Source organism: Nelusetta ayraudi, unplaced genomic scaffold, assembly GCF_046127955.1.
Source record: "Nelusetta ayraudi isolate G7.1 ecotype Tasmania unplaced genomic scaffold, CSIRO-AGI_Nayr_v1 ptg000002l, whole genome shotgun sequence".
In the NCBI taxonomy this organism is placed as follows: Eukaryota; Metazoa; Chordata; class Actinopteri; order Tetraodontiformes; family Monacanthidae; genus Nelusetta; species Nelusetta ayraudi.
The window spans coordinates 7492948-7514949 of NW_027466052.1; the positions used below are offsets into that span (position 1 = coordinate 7492948).

The 22002-nt window shown below is 45.1% G+C and overlaps 2 protein-coding genes across 2 annotated transcripts in view; one reads left to right on the top strand and one right to left on the bottom strand.

The window, feature by feature from the left end:
- Positions 1-6462, bottom strand: part of LOC142884804 (large ribosomal subunit protein P2-like) — a 69521-nt gene extending 63059 nt beyond the window's left edge. Inside the window, exon 1 of the mRNA XM_076020721.1 lies at positions 6440-6462. The gene's annotated coding sequence lies outside the window, so the exon portion shown is untranslated. The remainder of the gene's footprint in view (positions 1-6439) is intronic.
- Positions 1-22002, top strand: part of mettl15 (methyltransferase 15, mitochondrial 12S rRNA N4-cytidine) — a 33438-nt gene that overhangs the window by 934 nt on the left and 10502 nt on the right. The window contains exons 2-3 of the mRNA XM_076020682.1: positions 519-776; positions 17968-18104. Of these exons, the coding sequence (XP_075876797.1) occupies positions 534-776; positions 17968-18104 (380 nt within the window). The 5' untranslated portion in view covers positions 519-533. The remainder of the gene's footprint in view (positions 1-518; positions 777-17967; positions 18105-22002) is intronic.

Consider the following 22002-nt stretch of genomic DNA (forward strand, 5'->3'; position numbering starts at 1 on the left):
AAACAAATGCACATTAATGTACATTTATGTAGTTCATGAGAGTTGTGCCTGCACCTGTTAACGTCATTGTCCTCTGATCTATCATATCAGTCACTCCTTAGTAACAGAGCTCTAAAGATGTTGTTGCCATGTAATGTTTTATGACATCTAACTCATATCTAGCTGGACTTACTGGCCAATTTTAGCCCTACTCATAGTTTCATACTCTAATTTTGGTACAAAAGATGCTGTGTATCAGAGGTATAGGAACAAAGTTATGCGAGTATAATGGCTTTTTGTTTGGATGGTGCCAATGGATTTGAATTTGTCCCTGACGTTATTGTATGGAATTATTGGGTATGAACAAGGTTAACTAAGAAAGCGTTACACCCTTTTAAAATAATTTTTAAAAAGTACATTAGGCTATTTGGCATTTACCTTTTTAAATGCTTCATTTTTTGTGCTGTTTTTTTTTTTTAAGGTAAGCTAACATGATTCTCCTGAATGACAGTAAAAAAAAAAAGTCCTCTTTCTTTCAGAACCCTTGAGATGTGATGGCTTTCCACCAGTGTGTGCGCTCAGTTACACTAATATGGAGAACAAATCGAACCAGATGGAGGCCGAGGTGGTCATGTTGGTTAAGAGAGCGTTGTTCTTCAGTTTCTGCATCTTCTGGCTTCACGCGTGGTGCACTTGACACGCCCAAAGACCCGCCTTCTGGTTCCGCTGAAAAGCCACCCCATACTCCTGTCTTGCTCAAAGAGGTGCTCCATTACTTAGACATTCAACGCGGAGAGGTATGTTTGGTTTGTATCTACACTTGTATGAATGTGTTACATATCAGAATGCTAGTTTATCAATACCTCACTAATAGTAGGATTATGAGACAGTGATGAGTACAGAAGAGCAGTACTACTGACCACTTATCATGTCAATACTGAAAATGTGATTGTGAGAGCTGAAAGTCGTGCTCAAACAACCAGTCCTTATTTATTGAACAACCTGCTGTACCTCGTGAATGAAAGTGTATCAGAAAAAAACGGATGCAGAACTGGGGGTAGCAGAGATGTATTCTCTTTGGGAAAGACCTGGATGGACAGGATCACTAGTGAGGGCATCGGAGCTACAGTGCGCGTCAGGTGCTTTTGGATGTGTAGCCAGAATGGCCAAACTGAGATTGTTTGAGACAAAACATGTTCAGTAGTAGGACAGTGAATATCTGGGTAGAAGGACACTGAGGTTCAAAGTGGCAGGCAGGTAGCTTGGAGGAAGAGCGAAAAGGAGATTTATGGATTTTGTGAAAGATGACTATAAGTTTATAAATTTGCGTAAGAAAAGAGGATGCCCAGGATGAGGGGGTTAGACGAAGGCAGGTGATTGGCTGAGGCACCTCTGAAGGCAACAGCCCAAAGGTGAAGAAAAAGAATAAGATTGTATGGCATTCACATTTCCAGAAAGTGTGAGCCAATCTGCTGTGGTTGCTGTGGTAATGTGAGAGGCATACCAACTCTGACTTGGACTTATAATATGTGTCAGAACATTGGAAACACCCTGCAGTGTCCTCCAACACCTTTCCTCATTATATCTCCAATTCCACTGTGGAGATTCATCCAAACCTCTAAAAGGCCACCATTGACTGTAAAAACTACTGCATGACAAACTCTGCATATATACCAATGACTGTATTGAATTAGAATCTCTGAAAAAGATTTCCACACCGTATGCTTTTCATAAGTAAAGCATATGTGATTTATTTGTTTAACCCTTGCGAGAGATGTTTGTAGCAGGTTAGGCAGAAGGTCAGTTCACACAGTTTAAGTGCAATGACTAAAAGGCACATGCACACTGGAGAGTGCACTTGGCTTTCAATTAGTGTATGATTAATGTATGTACCATCCAGACAGATGGGCATGAGTCAAAAGCCTTCTGGTGTGGCAGGCAAGCAAAGGAGAGGAAAGCGAACACGCCGCACCCCTCACCCCACTCCACCTTCAGCCCTCGATAATGCTTGGTCAAGGCAGGTGGGGGCCACGGGTCAACAACTTAGTCAGGAATTGCGCCACTGTAGTCCTGTTGGCAGGACACAGAGTGCTGCGTCGCTCCTGCCTGAACTTTAGCACCTCTAAACTCCTCCGCTGTCCGCCCATTTGCCAACTGTCCCAAGACAGCTTGCCAATCAGATGCTATAAAAAACACTTTCAATGATTTTGTCTTGTGGTTTTTTTGTGCACACTGCAGGCTTCGCTCACTAGGACTCGGAAACAAAACATTTTGTTTTTCACACTGAAATTTCGCTCCCCTGCAGGTCCTCCCAGCCCATAATAATAACAACAACAACAACAACAACAACAACAACAACAAGATTATTAATATATTCTTGTTGTTGTTGTTGTATAATAATAATAATAATAATAATAATAATAATAATAATAATAATTGTGTACCCTGACTTCACCCGACAACAGCTGGGATTGGCTCCAGCAAACCTCCAGGACTGTAAGTGCAGGAGATGTGTAGATAGATAGAAAATAAATTACCGAATATTACTACTACTACCGCTAATATGACTACTACTACTAGTACTGCGACTAATAACAATAGAAATAGAAATAAATAATAATGATAGTAATAATAATAATAACAATGGCAAAGCATTTGCTCTGTATGGGCCAATGTAAGTGGAGCCACTTCAGTTGCCAAACCGTGCCTGGAATCAATGAGGGCAGCAGAAAACAGTTTCAGTGGCAGTGGGAAGGGTACCGCTAGAATATATGGTATGCTCCTGTCAGCTGAATCAGCATGTATAAGCAAGTGTGTGAGTACTTAAGCTATCATAGTGTCAGTTAAACCAGAGTGTGTAAATGGAACCTTTCACTTCCCGGTGACCTCCCATATACCTACATGTCTGTATAAGTGGCTAATTTGTGCTGCCTTGCCAGCGCAATATTAATTATTTCCTCCTGCTATGCAAATCGCCATGCTTCTTGGATCTTTGTTCTGTTTTTTGCCAGCAGTTTACTCAATCAGAATCTCGCTAAACTTGAAGCGATATATGAATTTTTTCTCACTCAGTGTGTGTGTGTGTGTGTGTGTGTGTGTGTGTGTGTGTGTGTGTCATAATGTGTTGTTCCTGGGACATCTTGTGGGGTAACTCACCACTTGGACTTGACTGTGTCATTGACTTACAGTAAACTTTGTCAGACACTCATGTTCCTCCCTCAGGATGAATCAGGATGACTTTGGTGATAACGTGTCACCCTCTCCCACTAATTTAATTATTCATATTAAAAAAAATCAACTCAACACTTATCCTAAAAACTTAATCTCCAGAAAACTGCCCTTAGACCTTTGTTTACAGCCTCTAGCAAAAATGCACGGTTTAGCTTCAGTTTGGCATGTCAGTTCCCTGACAGACTTGAGACTCAGATTAGTTAGACAGCATTGGCAAAAACATTTTTTTTAAATATTGATCCTTAAAAGTCCTTTAAAAAGTTCTGCCGTCTGTGGAACCTGCAATTTAATTTCCTCGATATACAGGTGATGTAATTGCGCCGTAAAGGACAGAGCACGTGGAGTCTTCTGCCAGCGCTGGCCTCTTGCTTAGGGGACCTCCTGTAAAACAGATTAATGAGCCATCAGCTGAGTTTCCAGGGGAAAAACCCTGTACTGCCTTACAAAGAGAAAAGAGCTGCCTACTCTCACATTTCTGTCTCTACACGCTCCCCCCTTGTGAAATTAACAAAGCCCAAACGGTTAAAACAACTCTGTCAGACAACAGTTTATCAATAAGCACCTCAGAGTTAACATGCTCAAGTGTGAAATTCTCAGTTGGGCGGTGGCATAACGTTCCTTGTGTCCTTTTTATTAATAGTAATTTGCTGATTGACATTAATTGTCTCTGACATTCAGAGGTCATGATGCAAATTAATGACGTATGTCTTACTATTATAGATCAACCACTAATGAACTAAATAAGGCCTTTTCCTCAATCAGGGGACTTTGTCATAAGGTTGCGCACCTTGACATTTCCAGCTCTGTCGAGAGAAACTGCCACTGTGGGCTCCAGAAAAAGAAGAGATATGACGCTGTTGAGGTGAAAAACATTAGTGGGGCATGTCAAATAGATTAGACATGTCCGCTTAAAGAAAAACATCATACGTCATTGCTATGTGTAATTGATTTAGCTAAATAATGTAGAATGCACAGCACATTACAAATGTCACTATACCGTGAGCCTATTTTCTTATACGTATTTCTGGTGCAGCAACATTCTCAGCACAACTCTTTCTTTTTTTTCCGTTACACTCCTTTTTTGGAACACCGAGTAGTGAAAGAGGAGGATGGTAAATAATTGATCCTTGTAATTAAACACTCCAGCCAGGGATGCTGGGGCTGATTGACGGCCAGATATTAGGCCCTTGGCTCGTAAGGTTGCAAGTATGCTCTGAGGTTATCAGTGGCCAGAAGCGTCTTTCTCCCTCCCCGCCTCATTACTTTCATGAGTAGAACATTTCATAGTGGGGAGTGGGGTGGGGGTGTGGTGTGTAGACAGTTTGGGACTTCATTAGCCAAATGGGGCGCCTCAGTCTACACAGGGCCAAATTGTTCGGCCCGGTTGAGTAGACGCGCCAAGGAGCCTTGCGGAGTCTTTTTTTTTTTTCATCCCGCCCGCTCGTCAGCCTCAGGTTGTGTTTAACCTAAACGTGCTTCAGTGACGCTGCCCATGCAGAATACACTGACTTGCCTCCCTTTTGATATGTTGATGACTTTGGTTCATTGCCTACCAAGCTAAACGTTGCACGGGATTATTTTTCAATTAACTTTAAATGCTTTGCCTGTATTTGATGCTTACAAAATGAGGCCTTTTTTGTTATCAAATAACGATTGAAATTGTCATAACATTGTGACGATGCGCAGGCTTGCGTGTGAGAGCGGCGGCAAGGAAGAGAGAAATCTCATCACATCTGATGGATATATACCAAATCAAATAACACATAGCACAGGATGGAAATGGCATCCTGCTGTTGTATTAGCTAGAGAGTCAAATTTGCTTGTAGCCTTAATAAAAAAAAAATTGAAATTAAATATGTCTTTCTTTCAGATGCATCCAATATTGCTAAATTTAGCAGCAACGTGAACTGGAAACCGTCCTCTTCGCTGAACTGATGTTATTACAGCGGCATATTATTGCCGTATTTACATTTTGTTCCTGGCATGTGAGTGTTGCTATGCTAATGGGATGTGTGCCCTGTGGACAGCAGGATTTAGATGACTCATTTCTGCAACACATCTTCAATCGGCGTTTGTGTGAGGTCCAACAGCATGATGGCAGCGGTGTTTCTTTCAAATATGTTCAAATTGGTCGAAAAATAATGCACCCGGGATGCTGTTTGGCAATGTTCACATTTTGGGCATGAGTTAGATTTTTTTTTTTGCTGTATTCTATTTCCATTTTTCAGTTTTTTTCCATCAAATAGTTTCAGCCTTTCATTACATTTGATTAAGTTGTGATTGATCAGGCTTTTAATACCTTTGACACTTCTCTGTAAAACAGCAAACAAAAAAGGGAAAAGCCCAAGGTGTTGTTTTACCTTCCTAATCAAATATTTGATGGCCTCGTATTATCTTTACCTGTGGACTCTCAGGAAAACAACAGGTGTGCACATTAATACACCCATGCATAAAATAATGTGTGTTCTAAAATATGTTTTCGTCGGTTACATTAAATTATGCCCCGACAGAGATGTCCTTTATGTTTTACTGCGCTCGTGCTCCAAAGCCTGACCACACTTAAGAGCTCATCTGCTGGCCACACTGTAAACAAAAGAGTTGTGTAGTGATCCTTGTGCAAGCGGCGGTGTCGAGGAAAATGTCCCGATCCGCAAACAACAGCCTGTGTGTGCTTGCTTTCTGTGTAATGTCATCAAAGGTGCGCCCCGCTGCACAAAAGCAAGTTGCGAGGGCCACGCTCACACAGAGACGACAAACAATGTCAGCGTCATGTTTCAGAACCGGACGCTGCTCCAGAATTGCACAATGATTTGCGAGTCCTTCCGTGGCTTGCACTTTGCTCATTGGTTGAAGACATGGCATCTGTTGTGATCATGGTGAAAATGGTTCATCGCTAGTGCTGGTGCAATGGTTTCATCACTGCTCGCATGTTGCCCATGCAGTGAAAATGGAGCTCAAACTCAAAAAAGTACTGCATTGGCTGTTGAAGGTAGATATTCTCCCACCCACGACGTGCAATATGCTCATCTCCCGGTGCGCCTTCGCAGCATGGGCCCCTGTATCCAAATAATCTTTATAAAATGTCTGCTGCACCTTGTCTGGTAAAAGTCAGTATCAGTGACCTTATCTGTGTAGCCAACGTTAGATATTCCCAGCAGCATCCTAATGAAGTGCTGTTGTTCTCAGCTGGTGTGCTCCCACTCCTTGCCCACTCTGTTTGCTGATTAATTTGGCAGGAGGGGTATGTGCACTTGAAACAACACGACACTGCCGACCCGAACAAGCATTTCCTCCTTTCCTCCTTTGCATTGTTCATACACGGCATGTCTACCTCCACGGGTAAACCAAGGTTTCCTGCTCTGTGCTTGATGAGTCTAAAAGAACCAAACCACTCTGTGGCAGTACAATAGCGGTGATAAGGGTTACACTGGCCCAAGTAATATAAGATAATACTTTTATTCAGTTTCACTGTTAAAGAACTGAATTATGAAGTTGAGATGTCATTTAATAATTGGTCATTGATGGATGGCATGGATTGAGCTTGCATTGTTTAGATTTCTGTATACCAGCCACAATTGGCTTAGCGGTAGATCGTCGACCTTAAGACTGCAAGGTTGTGGTTTTGATGCCTGACCCGGTCACAGCAAAGACGATAAAAACGGTACCTATCGCCTCATTGCTTGGCACTCGTCATCAATGGTTGGCTTGGGGGACTAGATCACCAAGCAATTCCTCAGCATGGCAATGCTGCAGCTCGTTGCTCCAACAGGGTAGGAGTCAAATGTGGAGGAAAGATTTTGTATCCTTTGGGATGTCACTATCAGCGGAACTTTTTGACTTTTCTTTACACTGGTGTCAACTGCATTTTCAGCACTGTTCCATATCCAATCACTTTTCCTTCATGGGTAAAAAGGAAGGCAAAAAAAAAACAAACATGAAAAAGACCAAGAAGAAGTATTTACTTCATTGCAGTCAGGAGAGGCTTGTGAGGAAAGTATAGTTAGCAGGACTGTTTGAAATGGCCAATAGATGGTAGAGTTGGCCCCAGAGCATATAGCCCCTCCGACCAGCTGGTTACCTTCCCTTGGAGCCTTGACACCTTTGGCAATAATGAGGAGCTGTCTTGGAGACTTCATGACATGTCAAGAACCTTTGACGGCAGCACTGATGGGGAGGTATGGCGTCAGAGGTGGAGGCGGGCTGAATGGTAACATGAGTGTAAAAAAAAAAATGGGCTTCTAAATTTTGACATTACACTTGATTGGCCAAGGAGGGACATGTGTCGGGTTTGTCATTGGACCTGAATTACAGGTGGGCTGAGCTTGCAGGACAGAAGGAAGCTATCAGTGATTGGTGAACATGCAGGATAGTCTGACTGAATTTTCGCTGAGCATCAGTGATGTTGGAACTGGTTGGCACCGTTTTGACGTTCTTTCAGTTTGCTCCAGGCCTCCAGGCCTGACTTTGACAAGAGCCTGGAGCAAAGTGGAGTGAAGTGTGCGGTCAGCCATGATGAGTCACTGAGTATCAAATCTAATTGGTCTGTTTGAGCAGAGAGTTCACCCAATCACTCACAGCGCTGACAGGCCACTGAAGGCACTTTTGAGGGAAATACAACTGAAATACTGCAAATTATACAAAAGATTGTCTCCAACATCAAGTTTAGTTTTTTTTTTGTTGATGTTACCACATCATGCACAAAGACAGATTACATTTACACTAGACAGAACGGCAGTTATGGAGCACACCAACTTGATTGGCTGGTTGACCATGACCCTGCTCAACAACCCCCAAGCCACCTCGACTGCCGCTGCCGTTGCCACCGTTGCCTACTTCCTTTCATTTGGAATCGCATTGTTCAGCTATACGACTGGACGCGCCCCCTGAAATGCCTCTAGAAGTCTTTCCCCTCTCATCCCATGTCTTCCGCCGTGCAGCCTTCATTTAGCTTAGCTCTTTTTTTTGCGCTCCCTAATGGACTTGGCCCTGTTCTCCTTTTGTCTTCCTTTAGAACCATGAAATTCACCTTCAGGAGAGAAAGCCATCTTTCCTGATGCCTCTTTACATTTCATGAATATAGTTAGATCCTTCCACCCCCTCTTTTTTAGTTCCCCTTCTGTCTTGCTGTGGGCTTTATATAGTTTGCATTGTTTCCTCGGCACACTAGATTGACAGTAGTGTCACACTTAACGATGAATGTTTGAGAGTGGCAAAGAAGAGCAATGAAGCACGTAATCATTTTGAATAGATTTCCTGCATCATGTTTGACCTTATTTCCTGTTTCCTGTTAAAACAAAGAAATAGCCTTTTGGCATTTTTGTCAGAGTTTGTGGCTATTCCTATCGTTTCTGAGTTTGCACGTCTGCCTACTAAGCATTTGTTAACATGTTTTATCACAAAGTGTTGGTCAAATTGAGGCACCCTCGCATGTGTCACGTTTGTACACATGCCCTGCCAAACGCCTTACAGAAATGACCATGTTTTTTTGGAGTTGTTGTTGTGTCATCATTTTGGCTGTAAATTCTGTTAGATAAAGTGAAAAATTACAGACGCTAGCATGTGCAATATCTTTAGTAAAACATGATATTGCACTGACACTGCAAAATAAGATAAGATAAGATAATTGAATAAATGTTTAGTGTATTGCCTATGCAGTAAAAAGGCTGACAAATGGAGAAATGAAGGCACACTCACATTTCACAACTAGAGGCAGTAGAGAGTCACCAATTAACACAACTTGCATGTCTTTGGACTGCAAGAGGAAAGCTTGACTACTACTGAGACAAGCCAACATCCATGGAGACAACATGCAACCTGCACACTTACAGCCTCCTGCTGTGAAGTGACCATGCTCACCACTACAGCAGCAGGCTCCCCAGCATAGGAACATATCTATGATATACACTGAAGTTGACAGTCTAATCATTGCAAAATGAAATTGATGTCCTAAGCATCGGAGCTTAACAGTGACCCTTGTGAATGGGCTAAACAAAGTCACAAGAAGGATGTTACAGGGCACAGCCCTCCTGTCCATATCTCAGTCCTGGCCCTGCCTAATATAGCTGCACAGTGAGGCAGCGAGGCTGTATCCTGTGCTGATGTCACGCTGTGTATCCTGCAGCCACGCTGCTGACTTAACGGAAGACTGCAGGTAGCATTCTTGAAAATTCTATGCATCTCCAGGCACTTATCTAATGCCAGACAGCTGTAGTCTGAAGAAAATAAAGGCATTTTTTTTTATAACAGCATAGTTTTGTCTGTAATGACTTAGACTATCTCTGCTGTACACAAGCACTAATCATACTGACTTTTTTTTCCCTTTTTAACTGATAACAAACTGACTGTTAAGTGGTTTAAAGAGTCTGGAGCCTCTCTGCGTCACACCTGCAGTTTGTCTCGCCACGTAACTCACAGCCACTTGCTTGCTGCGTCTGCGTTCAGCTTTATGCTAAGGTAAATCTTCCCAGCCATGAAAGCGTTGCTCAGTAAATCTCTAACCTGCAAGACAAAATAGGCAGTTTGGCTGGTGGGGGTGTGGGTGGCGTGTGGGGTGGCTGGGGGGAGGGAGGGGTGAGTAGCAAGTGATGACTCATGCACACAGTCGAGGTCCCTCCCTTTTCATTTCTTTCAAAGCCCATTCAGTACCTTCCGAGTTGACAGCAAAATCCTCCAGATCTCCACAATGCCATGCTGTCTGGAACAAATCACTTTAGTTTTAGATTAAAAAAAAACAAACAAACTGAAATTCACATCATCTTAAACTACACTGTCGTACACGTTTGTAACAACACCTCGAGCCCCATTCTGAGGTCACCGTGAGATATGCATATAGCGGGATTAATTATGATCCAAACCGCAGTCAGTCAAAACAGTTCTCATGAAGGCTAAATTAATTTGCATTTTGGAAATGCGATTAGTCTCTGATTACTTTCTCCGGAATCATGCGAGCGGACTGTGAGACAGAGGAAAGAACAGAAGAAGACTAATCGCTGTCTTGGGTTGCCCACGTACAGCAAATATTGAGTTACTGGCTCATAGTGTCGGAGAAGTTACAAGTGCCTACTCTCGCCATTCCTCCGGGGCTCCCCTCAGCACCAACATGGCGTTGCTGCCCATCTTGGGAGTCCTCATGGTGGGCGGATGCTTGACATTGGCTTTATGAGCTTTTTGTAGTGGACAGTGGTGGGGGTTCTCCTCCACACACACTGGTTTTTATTAAAGAATAATAGTGGTAGAGGTGACAAATATTTCTAAATGATTGTAGAAGACTATCTAGTATCTATCTATCTATCTATCTATCTATCTATCTATCTATCTATCTATCTATCTATCTATCTATCTAAGTGGATACACGTGGTAGTGTGTGCCCCGGGTTTGATCCCCACAGAGGAGATGCCGTCTGAAGGGGGTGCTGCTTATGTTCCATTTATGTGCCCATGTGTGGCTAAACAGAAGGGTGGTGTCAGGAACGACGTATCACGTAGAAAAAAAACTAAACAAAACAAAAACCTACGTAGGCCACTGTGTAAAGTATTGTGTGATACTTTGTCATCCTCGGTTGTTGTGGAATCAGCACCTTGGACAGCGGCCACGCTACACTTGCGTACAAAGCATTAAAAATGTGCACCACCTGGGCTGAATGTGCAAGGCTCTTGATCACACTGGAAATATCAAAGCAAGAGATTTTCCAAGAGAAAGAACAATTCCCTAACTTTCAGTGCAGTTTCTTTAAAACTTGTTTTATGGTTGCGCCTGTGGGTACCTGCAAGGTTGGATTTCTTTATTCATGAGGTTACGCAGCGTTCTTCCCTGAGGGCTCATTTAGCTTGACCAATGGTAAAAACAAACTTTTTTTTGTAGATGTTTTAGATGTCAAACTTGGTTGGTATCAGATTTATCTTCTGTTTGGTCTACTGCGAGGCGATAAACCGACCAATCACATTGTTCCCACCTGCTGACTGAACAAACATACGAGTGTGTCTGTTGATGACACCTAAATGCTTGACAAAAAGGCTCTATTAGTGCTTTGTCGTGTTTAATGTTTCATAGCCGATTTCTTTTCCACGGTGCATTAAATTGTTTTTTTAAATAAATAAAATACTTTTTTTTTTTGAGTTGAGATCGTTTCTGTACACGCAGGTCTGTGCTATCTGTCTGTTTTTCAGGCCTTGAGCTTCACTCTCTCTGTCCTTACACAAAACATTTTTATCCATCTGACAGAGTTCTTTGTAGAAGCAAGGCAATATCCCTAAAATTGTCTCAGGGTAGAAAATAACTTACTTGGTAGCAAAACCGGTGCAACTGTGTGTTTTACAATGTCAAAGTTTGTAGCTCAATGTTTTGCCCGACCTTTGACAATTACATTAAAGTTACCGTTTGTAGCTTTTGTACATGTCACAATGATCCTATGTGTAAAATTCAAAAGCTACTCTACCTTTACTTTTTATTATTTTCACAAAAGTATAATTAAAATAATATTGAGTGAAGAAGTATTTAAGGTGTCTTTAGTGTCAGTCAGCTTTTCAGAAATGAAAGAAGTCCATCCCTCCATCCTATGTTTTACTCGGTCTGCTCAAAAACTGTCAAGCACACTGTTTGGGAAATCATCCCTTTGTGATGTCACAAATGATACTAATACCTGACTGGTGCGTTCATCAAAACTCAAGGGAAGACTCCCAGCCAGGTGTTTGTTCCAGCCTCCAGACTGCTCTGTTTTTGTCACCTTTCACTTTTGTCACTCGGCTTATCATGAGCATTTTTGTCGGAGGCTATGAACAGATTTTTCTTTGTAGTATTGATCCTACACGGCTGCACTACTTGAGTTTGGGTTGACAAATGGTGACGTGAAATTGGCTATAATATAGTGGCTTTAAGTGCGTGTGTCCATACCAGAGTTTGCCCTCTGATTCTTTCCTAGGTTTAAAGAAAGGTGACATCAGTCGGAATGTACAGGCACTTCACCATGCCTATGCGTTTCATAACAGACCAGATTGTGCCAGAAATTTGCCATATATGGGGATGGGAGACACTGTGACAAACAGACTGGCTAGCTTCTTGAAATTGTTTAGATAGTTTTCCAGTATGTCCTCTCTCTCTCCGCTACACTCGGAACACACTCGCTAGCCGACCAATAGCCCATGTCCTGTCACAGCCAATCCAAATAAGGGATGCCTCTAATGAAGAATAGACTGTTGAGCTGAAATACCAGACGTTATGTACCTTTTGATCCCGAAATTTAGAAATTCACAACGGCCGCTAAATTGCTATGGATTCCTGTGCTTGTTTGTTTTTTTTGTTTGTTTGTTTTTTTTACAGAAATCTTGCACAGCTGTCAGGCCGCTCAGTTTTCAGCTCTGAAATATTGCACATCATCCTGAAGGCCCAGGTAAAAAAAAAAAAATGAACGGTGACATAGCTCTTGAATCGTTAGTAGGATTCAAGTAGTTGCAACTTGCGTCAACAGGTAGTAGACAGTCTGATTGGGTCTGTTTTAAACACTCAAGTTCAAGAAAGAAGCCTAAAATAAAACTTTAAAAGGTTTTTATTTGATACTTGCCACTTGAATCATGCCATTCATTTAACAGTTGACAAACTTTGACATGACTCATGTACACCTTTTAAAAGGAAGGGCTAAACCTCCGTCAGGTCAGGCAGCACTGCTAGAATTTATGCTATACTCAGAAGTTATTGCTTGTGGCAGGCACGTCGTGCATGTAAAACAATGCGTGTTGGATAATGGGATCATTTCTAGTCAGTGTTTCAGCTAGTAGCAGAAACTTTGCAGCAGCTGACAGTGATTGCCACTGATTAAAAGAGAAAACACAAAAAAGACAACAAAAAAAAGTTCGGCTAACCGTGGGTGGATTGAAGACCTGCTTCAATGCATGCAGGTGACTGTACAACTGTATCGAAGCTAAAATATCAATCTTAAAGTGATGAATCATTATTGTCAAATTGATGATTCATTATTTAACTGTGGACCAGAGTTGTTGGTGCAACATGAGATTTCTTTACAGCTGATCAATGCCAAGTTTTTACTCATTTTCAAATGTCACCCAGAGAGATAAATCCATCTTTGCAGAAGGACAAGCATGAGGTATTACAAAGTCTGTCTATCCAGTCACAGGCATATTAGTTGTCACTGTTCATTTTAAAATGACCTTATTCCCGTATTTGGTGCAGATTCATCTGTGAGGATGAGGGGAAAAACATTCAAATCCACCTTAATGGTTGACATGCTGAGTCCCATCTCACTTCCCGAAATGCATTATTGATAAAAAAAAAAAAAAAAAATGTGCATCCTGCCTGCCTATATATTTCTTACATTGAAAAAAGTAGTGCTTGAATATTTTAAACGTATGCACTTCCAGACTGAAAGTGACCTTTTCACTTGCACATTCGAAATCGCAGATGGTTGTTTTAGAGGGTAAATGCTGTTTTTACACGCATGCTGTCTTGCCCTAACTAGCTCAAATACCTCCGCGAGTGTTTTTTATTTAAACGGCAGCAAGCGGCGCTGAATGGCTGAGGAACCAAAGTATTTGTCGTAACTCTGCGGCATTCCTCGAACAAAAGGGAGATTATGTTAACACACTGGGAGGCTCTCGGAAGGAGGCCACTGGCAAAGAGTTTTGTCAACATCGCCGGGCTCCCGTATCACTTTTTTTTGTGTCTCCCGCACGCCGTCCTCGCCCACTCGCCGACACACAGGTAGCTTGTTTATTTAAAATTCATCTTAGCGAGGCCAAAGGTCCGCGCGCATCCCAGACACGGCCGCTCGCCATCCTCACTGACAGAGTAATTGCAGGAAGCTCTTTTGAAAACTATTCTGCTCCCATTTGCCATCTGCCCCCTTTACCCCCTCACAACCCCTCCCCCCCCCCCCCCCCCACACACACACACCCACCCTGCAGACAAATGTACACATCTGTCGCAATGTCTTTTTGAATAGAGCGCAGAAAAGGAGGTAAAGTTCAATATGTGGGAAGGTTGTCCACACGTTCAAGCGTGTTTTTGAGGGAGTTTGTTTTTTTTTTAATTCTATGCTAATCTTGGTCAGGTACAAAGACACTGGCCAGGTTGACCACTGTCTACCATGAGAGCGAGGGAGGGAGGGAGGGAGAGAGAGAGAGAAAAAAAAACAGAAACAAAAAAAAAAGTCTCATCACGACCTCCACCGTCCATCTGTTCGCGCCACGCTCTCAATCGGCGAACTCGGCGCCAAAGTTGGTGTGCGCGAGCCCGTCACGCCGTGAACTTTGTGTGACAGAGAGAGAAATGCAAACCGGCTACCTCCGCGCTTGCCATGGCAACGGACGCGACTCGAAAAGCGATCCCGTACCTGTGTATCTGTCTCCCCTAATGGTCTGCGTGTCGGTGTGTAACCAGAGCTGTAAAAACTCCCCTCAATGACACTTTAGATCCCCCACTGTAACTGACCTGGGCTGGGGAGTCACAAGTTGGATTTAGGTGATCACTCGCTCCTCTCTCGGGTTCGGGTTCCCCCCCTTTTCCTAATGAATTCAACCAGAAGTTGACAGGGGTTGAGGCCCCTTTTTTCCACAGGTTGCGGCATATTATTTTTGCCTTTGATAAGAAGGGGGTGGGGGGGACAAAAAGACGGAAGGAGGAGGGGCGGGGGGACAAAAATGAAATGACAGTTTTTTTCTCCCTCCCTGAGAGACGGCTGCCGAATCTGCTCCCAGTGAGTGATCCGTCTCGTCCGAGCCGACCGCGTCGAAGCGCGCCTGTGAGGACAGCCGACTCTTTTCGGGAGAAAAGGTGCCGAAAGTGCGCTGCACCACTCGGCTTTGGCAGTTGTACTGCGCCACTCCGGCTCCTGACTCTCCTGTTCCCTCTGCTGGGAAAGGCAGATATTACAGGCCCCTCTAACGCAGGACAGACACACGGGCCACCCCGATCCGTCTGCTTGCTTCCAGACGTCTTCCCCCCTGCATTTGGCGCCCGGGATCATCCCCTTATTGCATCCTGGCTTCTTTCCAGTCTGCCTGTCCCCCCCAACCCCCCACAACCCCCACCCAGCCTCCCCCCAGCAGCCAGCAGAAGGCCCCGGCTCGGGCGAGAGCCGAGCTGTGACCCCTCTGCGCGCAAGCGGCGGACTGAATGAATGGGTGGATGGATGACTCACTCCCACGTGGTGCAGTCATGTCATCATCACCGTCACAAATGCCAAACCCATTGCAACCAAATTCTCTTCAGGTACTTTGTTCACGCTGGTCTGGTGGCAGAAGCAGGAGGTGATTTCAAAGAGGAAAAGGGGAAGAAGGAAGAAAAGAATTAGCGCGGCTCTCAGGTCTTCTGAAATGAGCGCACGCTTTGCGTCAAGTTGCAGGCAGGCGACTCGTTTTTCAATTCACCCTGAAGTTGACCCTGTAAACATTCGTCTCTCTATGTTTGCATGCATTCATTTTCTTTTTGGAGGATCAAATGAGACTTGTATCTGACAGTGTAAAGGGGGATGTTTCCCCCTCATCCCCGACCCTCTCGTGGGCAAGCAGTTTGTTTCTAACCAACCACCTCAACAAATATTGAGCATTCGCAAGCACCCCCCCATCACTGACGCAGATGATGTGTGTGTGTGTGTGTGTGTGTGTGTGTGTGTGTGTGTGTGTGTGTGTGTGTGTGTGTGTGTGTGTGTGTGTGTGTGTATGTATGTGTGTTTGTGTGTGTGTGTGTGTGTGTGTGTGTGTGTGTGTGTGAGCCAGCGTGCGCGTGTCCCTCTCTTTTAGCCGTCACTTTCTCGAGATGTGACAAAAGCCGTTTGCAGTAAACACTCCAGCCAAGGACTGCTTCATCTCCCGTGCGCTACTGTCGACTGTTTTGATTACAGCGAGACCACTTTGCTGTATGCTTTTCTGTTTTCCTCTTCTGTTTTTTTTTGATGCGTGCGTGCCTGCCTGTGCGTGTGTGCGTGCGCGCGCGTGTGTGTATTGAATAGCACAACAGGCAAGTTCATTATGCGTGTGACTCATCCCACTAGCCCACACCCCCTCCCCATCTGCTGCTGCGCGCTGCAAAGGAGGAGAAGGAAACTGCCATTGATCACTTGTTCCCTCATACATGCACGTACACACCCCACCTTCAGCACCGCCGCCGCCGCCGCCATCGACTGACATGTTTAATGTATTTGTGGGGGGAATAGCTGCCGCTCGCCTCCGTCTCGTTCTACATCTGTCTCCTGCCATTGGCTAAAGTTGAAACAAACCACCTGGCGGAGATTCGAAACACAAACACACACACACGCGCATAATAAAAGTGTAATCCGGGTGATTGTTCACGTTCGCAGGGCCGGCTTTTATCGCCCGGTGAGGTCCAAACCTGCCCGGCGTCAACAATGCCGCAGCGGGCCGCCAGCGTCGAGGCTTTTCCTTCTTAATCAGATATTTTCCCACTGCCGGTTGGATTAACATGTAAATAATGTGAACAGCAAACGAAGCACTTGTGGCACCTTGCTGCAGAGAGGAGCCACTGGCGTTGTTACTGGTGCTGATCGAGTAGTGATTGTGAAAGCTCTGCATGGAGGTGACGCTGTATGAAGTGGTCCCTAGCAGGGATTGATAGGGGAATTCATTGAAGCGATCTGCTTTTGACGGAACTGGCGGGAATAAATATCAAGATTTTTTTTTTAAACAAAACTTTCCTCAATTTTTCTGCCACGCTGCATTGTTGTAATGGTTCTCTCAGGACAAACCTCATTTCCTGGAGGTTCACTGTAAAAATGCCATGATGGTTCATAATAATTTTCCTACATGAAAGCTTTCATCAGATTGAATGAGTCAAAACTTCAAGACTTTGTCAAAATGCTGCATAACGTGCAGTGTAAATTATATTTTTTGTTTTTTTTATCTCCTCCCTCCACTGAAGATGAAAATGTCCACAGCAGACATTGATGATTGATGTTTGGCTCTCGAGTTTCTGCCCAGGTGCTGCAGTTTGACGTCATCGGCTCAACTGCTTCCCCCCCCCCCCCCCCCGCCCCCCCGTTGTTGGTCCAGAGCAGGTTGCAAAGAAAGATACGAGCTGCCAGTCGTCACATGCGCCTGTGCATGTGTCTCAGTCCATCCCGTGTTTTTCCAAGCTCCACTTTCCAGTAAGAAGTTATTGAGAGGTTGTAAACACATGGCTAATTATGCTGGTTTCTGGAGATCCATAGAGACTTTTTTTCTATAATTCCTGGCAACAAGGCTGCAATCAGACAATGAGAAATAACGATGTGAAAATGAGAAACGTGGGGTCCGTTAATGTATTCTATTTAAACTCTTAGTTACTCTTTATTCACAAACTACGAGTATGTGCTGATGAAAATGGTACATGACATTATGAGCTGAACATTGGTGGCATACCTGTGCAGAAAGACAGCCGCCTCTCTGCTGCATTTCATTCAGTGCATCCAGTGATAGAAAAAAACAAACAAACAAACAAAAAACTTGATCAACCTTCAGCCAGGATGCGCTTTGGCTCTAACTTGAACCTCGCCTGCATTGACACAGAGACTCACGACTGATAATAGCGCTTGACTCATTTCTGTGCTGTCTTTTATGTCGTGTGGGATAAAAATGAGCTGTCCCCACTGTCACCCTGGAAATGTAAAGAGCCGGCGGTGCACAGAGGGGACGCTTTCGTCAGAGCAACTTGAACCAGTCAGATTGTGACAGCAGCAGCACGCTGGTGATTAACAGTGTTTGCCGAGTGCTGGTGTGTGAGGAATGTGTTGTTTTCTTGCCTCCCTGCCTGCAGGTGGTCCTGGACATGACATTTGGAGGTGGCGGTCATACCAAAGCGATACTGAACACGGTTCCCCAAGTCAAAGTGGTGGCCTTGGACCGGGATCCGGCGGCCGTCGCTCTGGCCGAGCAGCTGGCCGAGGAACACTCGTGAGTGATTTATCAAAAAAAGGCGTCGGGCTCCAGCCGAGCGGCTAAAGACAGTTTCATAAGCTGCGCGGGCAAGCGTGGCGAGCCGCATCATCTTTTTGCCGTGATGTACGTTGCTGCCTGACAGACTGACCGCTCGGCTCGGCTCGGCTCGGCTCGGCTCGGCTCGGCACTCATCATTTCTCAAGGCGCGCCGTAGGTGTGACGTGGCGTTGCAGCCCTCGCTCTGTTTCGCACTTCTCGCCCCGAGAGTCAGTTCCCCGGATGCCGCTCGCCGAGATACACCCCTGAGCCTCGCCGTCCAATCGGATCCCTTCCTCCGTCTTGACTTAACGCTTCCCCGCCCCCACGCACAAGGCTGGTGGGCCCGGCACGTCATTTGTCAGAGTGGGAGCCCACGCCTGCAGCGTGCGAGGGAGATGCTGAGGATCTATAGGACGCGTGGGGGCGGAGGGGTGCGGGTGGATGGAGAGAAGCCCAGGGAAGTTGAGCGAGGGAAAAAAAAAAAAAAGAAAAACAGAAAGAAAAAAAATAACCAAATGAGGAGTGAGAGAACAGGGAGACACGAGGACACAATGCCAGGGTGAGAGGGAGTCTGTGTGTGTGTGTGTGTGTGTGTGAGAGAGAGAGAGCGAGAGCAAGGCGCGGGAGGATGAAAATGAGATGTTCCTAAGACCGTGGCGTGGGAAGGAATCCTTTTTACGTAGATTCCGGGGAAACCTCTCCCAAGGGGTATGTGCGGCGGCGATGTGCCTGCAAGCAGGGAATGACAATTAAAGAAGAGGAAGCGCCGCACTCTGTCACCGCCGATGCGTCCCCCCCCCACCCCCGCACTCCCCCCTGTCCCCGCTGTAAACCCCTCCCCCCTCTTCCCCCACCACACGCCCACTCGTGATGCAAGCGGAGAGGGGCCGGAGAAATTTTTTTTTTTTTTTTTGCAATTAACCGGCATTACTGGAAGCCTCGTGAAAGACCCCGGCAGCCCACGCAGTGCAGCCGCTAAACGCAGTTGGAGGATTCGCTCTGCGCTCCACTCCCATGCCTCCGGCACTGTATAACCCCGGCGCAGAGCGTGGAGCGTTGCCGTGAACCCGAACCTCGCTTTGAAAAAGCAGAAACGATCACTTCATACCAAATGTTTGCTTGAAAGTGGGAGCGTACAACAGTTGCTCTCGCCGTACCCGGAATCCATCTGCGTCTTTAATCAGATTTTTCTTTTCTTCTAAACCCCCCCTCCCCCACCTGTGGCGTCTCGCTATTATCTATTTTCACCTTACAGGTTGTTGCTATGACGTCCTCCCCGCGCAATCACAGCCCAGCACTGTTTTGTGCCCACGATAAAAGTTTCGAATTTTGAAGACCGCATTCGAAGCGCTGTATCTGGTTGCTGTCGCTCCCGGAGTCGTAGTTAGTGGTTGACTAATCAGAGTTCACACCCACTTATAAGACACAATGGCGCGAGTTGTGACTAAACTTGTAACTGGTTTAGAACAGGATCGACATGAACTCATTGTCTCTGTGGAATGAAATCTCAGCTCGGACGACTGGCAGCCACTGGTGTGTACAGTTAAAACTTGGATTTACCGAGCTTGTAGACCTCTGCGTTATCAAAACGGCTTCCTTAAGGCAGAAATGTAGGTGCGAAGAGCAGAGGAACATTAACAATCTCGAGCTCTCCATCAGTAATGGCAGCTGCTTTCTCGATGTGTCGTGAAAAACGGTGCCTCGTAGCATTTTCCAGCCACATAGTTTGTATAGCCCTGTTACATACTAACCATTCACAACATCTAGGTGCAGTGTTAAATTGGACCGGTGTGTTATATTTGCCCTGATTTACAATTTTATATTGGTAAAAACTCTGGTAAATACTGCCCAAATACATGAGTAAAAGTGTACACTCGCCTTACAATAACAGTAACTTGGTTTTCCTCCACATGGAGCGGTTCCCACATACATAAGAATACACATAGAGCAAAGGTCTGGCTCCCAACGAGCTGCCATCTTGCACTGCCATATTTCTAAGAAAGCCTACGAACCAACGAAGAAAAAGGTGGACGAGGTATCCAGGGTTTGTGTTCCTGTAGTTCACTGGCAAGCTCGGGAGAGGGAGGGTGAGCACTGCAGCATAAAATGTAACCACTTGATGTCGCTTTTTCTCCTCAAAATCTCCAAATATTACACACTTAACCTTTAACACAGATCACCCAATCACATGGCAGCAACTCAATGCATTTATGCAGGTAGAAGTGGTGACGCGACTTGCTGAAGGTCTAAAGTGAGCATCATGGAGGGAGAAAGGGATTGTGTTGGGATTTTGAATGTGGTGAATGTGGTTGTTGGTGCCAGACGGGCTGCAGGTCAGAGTGTTTGAGAAACTGCTGCCCACATCACAACCGTCACAAACTGATGCAGAGCAACATGTCTGAACGCATAACACGTCCAGACTCGGTTACAGAAAAAATACGACAATTAAAGTATAAAAGTGGCCGGTGAGCATGCGCGGGTTTAGGCTAACAGCGCTAACGACAACGACAGACACATCCATCTTGCTTTCATTGCATACAAACGGAGAAAAAGCCACTCGCGTGCCACGTCGTCCCTCTCTCAAATGCAAACAACCCTGAAAGTTGGAACGGCATGAATGTGACAAAAAAAAATAAAAAAAATAAGCAGCATTGCCGGTGCTCAAATCAGACCTGCCCCGAACATTGTGTAATGGGGCTCAGCTGAGCTGTCATGTGGCTGCAGCGGCCTGGTCAAGCCGAACACAGCCAGCCGTCTTAATGAAGACCACAAACTGTCAACTGTGACAGCAGCACCCTTGGAAGATCCCACGCTGGATTCTGTCGCGTACAAATTCAATATTTGCACCACATATCATAAAGTAATCGAAAATGCACCCGGTGCCTGTGTGTGTGTGTGTGTGTGTGTGTGTGTGTGTGTGTGTGTGTGTGTGTGTGTGTGTGTGTGTGTGTGTGTGTGTGTGTGTGTGTGTGTGTGTGTGGCTGGGTGGGTGTTTAATGGCCTCCGGCACCACCTGTTAAAAAATGTCTTGTGGTGTCCACAGTGACATGCTGCTTTTCTCTATCAGCGTGACAACTTTACGTCCTCGTAAATGTAAACAGATGATAATATAATGATGTAACATAAACATGTAGCCCTTTTTTTGGACTTTTTTTTTTTTTAAAATTCATGCAAGTTAGAGGAGTACGTTTTTTTCATAAAGTTTTTTGCTCCGACTGGAACCGGCAACCAGAAATGTGTCCGTGTCTTTGGAGGTGGAGCAGTTTGTCTCTCTTTGCCCGGACTCGCTCTGTGTCAGGATAAAATGTCTTTTTGTGACTCAGCCGTCCTCCTTCGACGGGAGAGGCGATCAGGTGGAGGATGCTGTCCTCCTCTTCTGCTACCTCCTCATTGCTGCATTCGGGCCTTGACCGCCACCTCGGTGGCACAAAGTTGTTGTGGTAGCGATTGTGAAGCGGAGACGCGTTCTGTGTTGAAACTTTTGTTTTTAGCGTGGTCACGGCGTGCCGCTCAATGCCCCCGTAAGCTTCGGTTTGCCGCCTCTCCTCCGACTGTATCTACAAGCGTGCCGCTTTCCCGCTCTGCTCCTCCTTCAAGTCACGACGCCGCATGTAAATATCGGTGGGAATTGTTGGACGGCAACAGGAAGCGAGTCCAGCGCAGGAGTCGCTGCGCTGTAGACTGGAGGCGTTACGCAAGTTGCCTCAATCAATCAGTTGGGCATCAGGGTTTTCCATTTTTGAAAACGCGTCTTATTTTCATGGAACATCCTGAGTATTCTGTGGCAAGAGAAAAAAAAAAGGATATTGATGTTATGAGACAAGACCAGTTGACCTAGTTACAAATCTATTTTTTAATACTTGATACATATGCT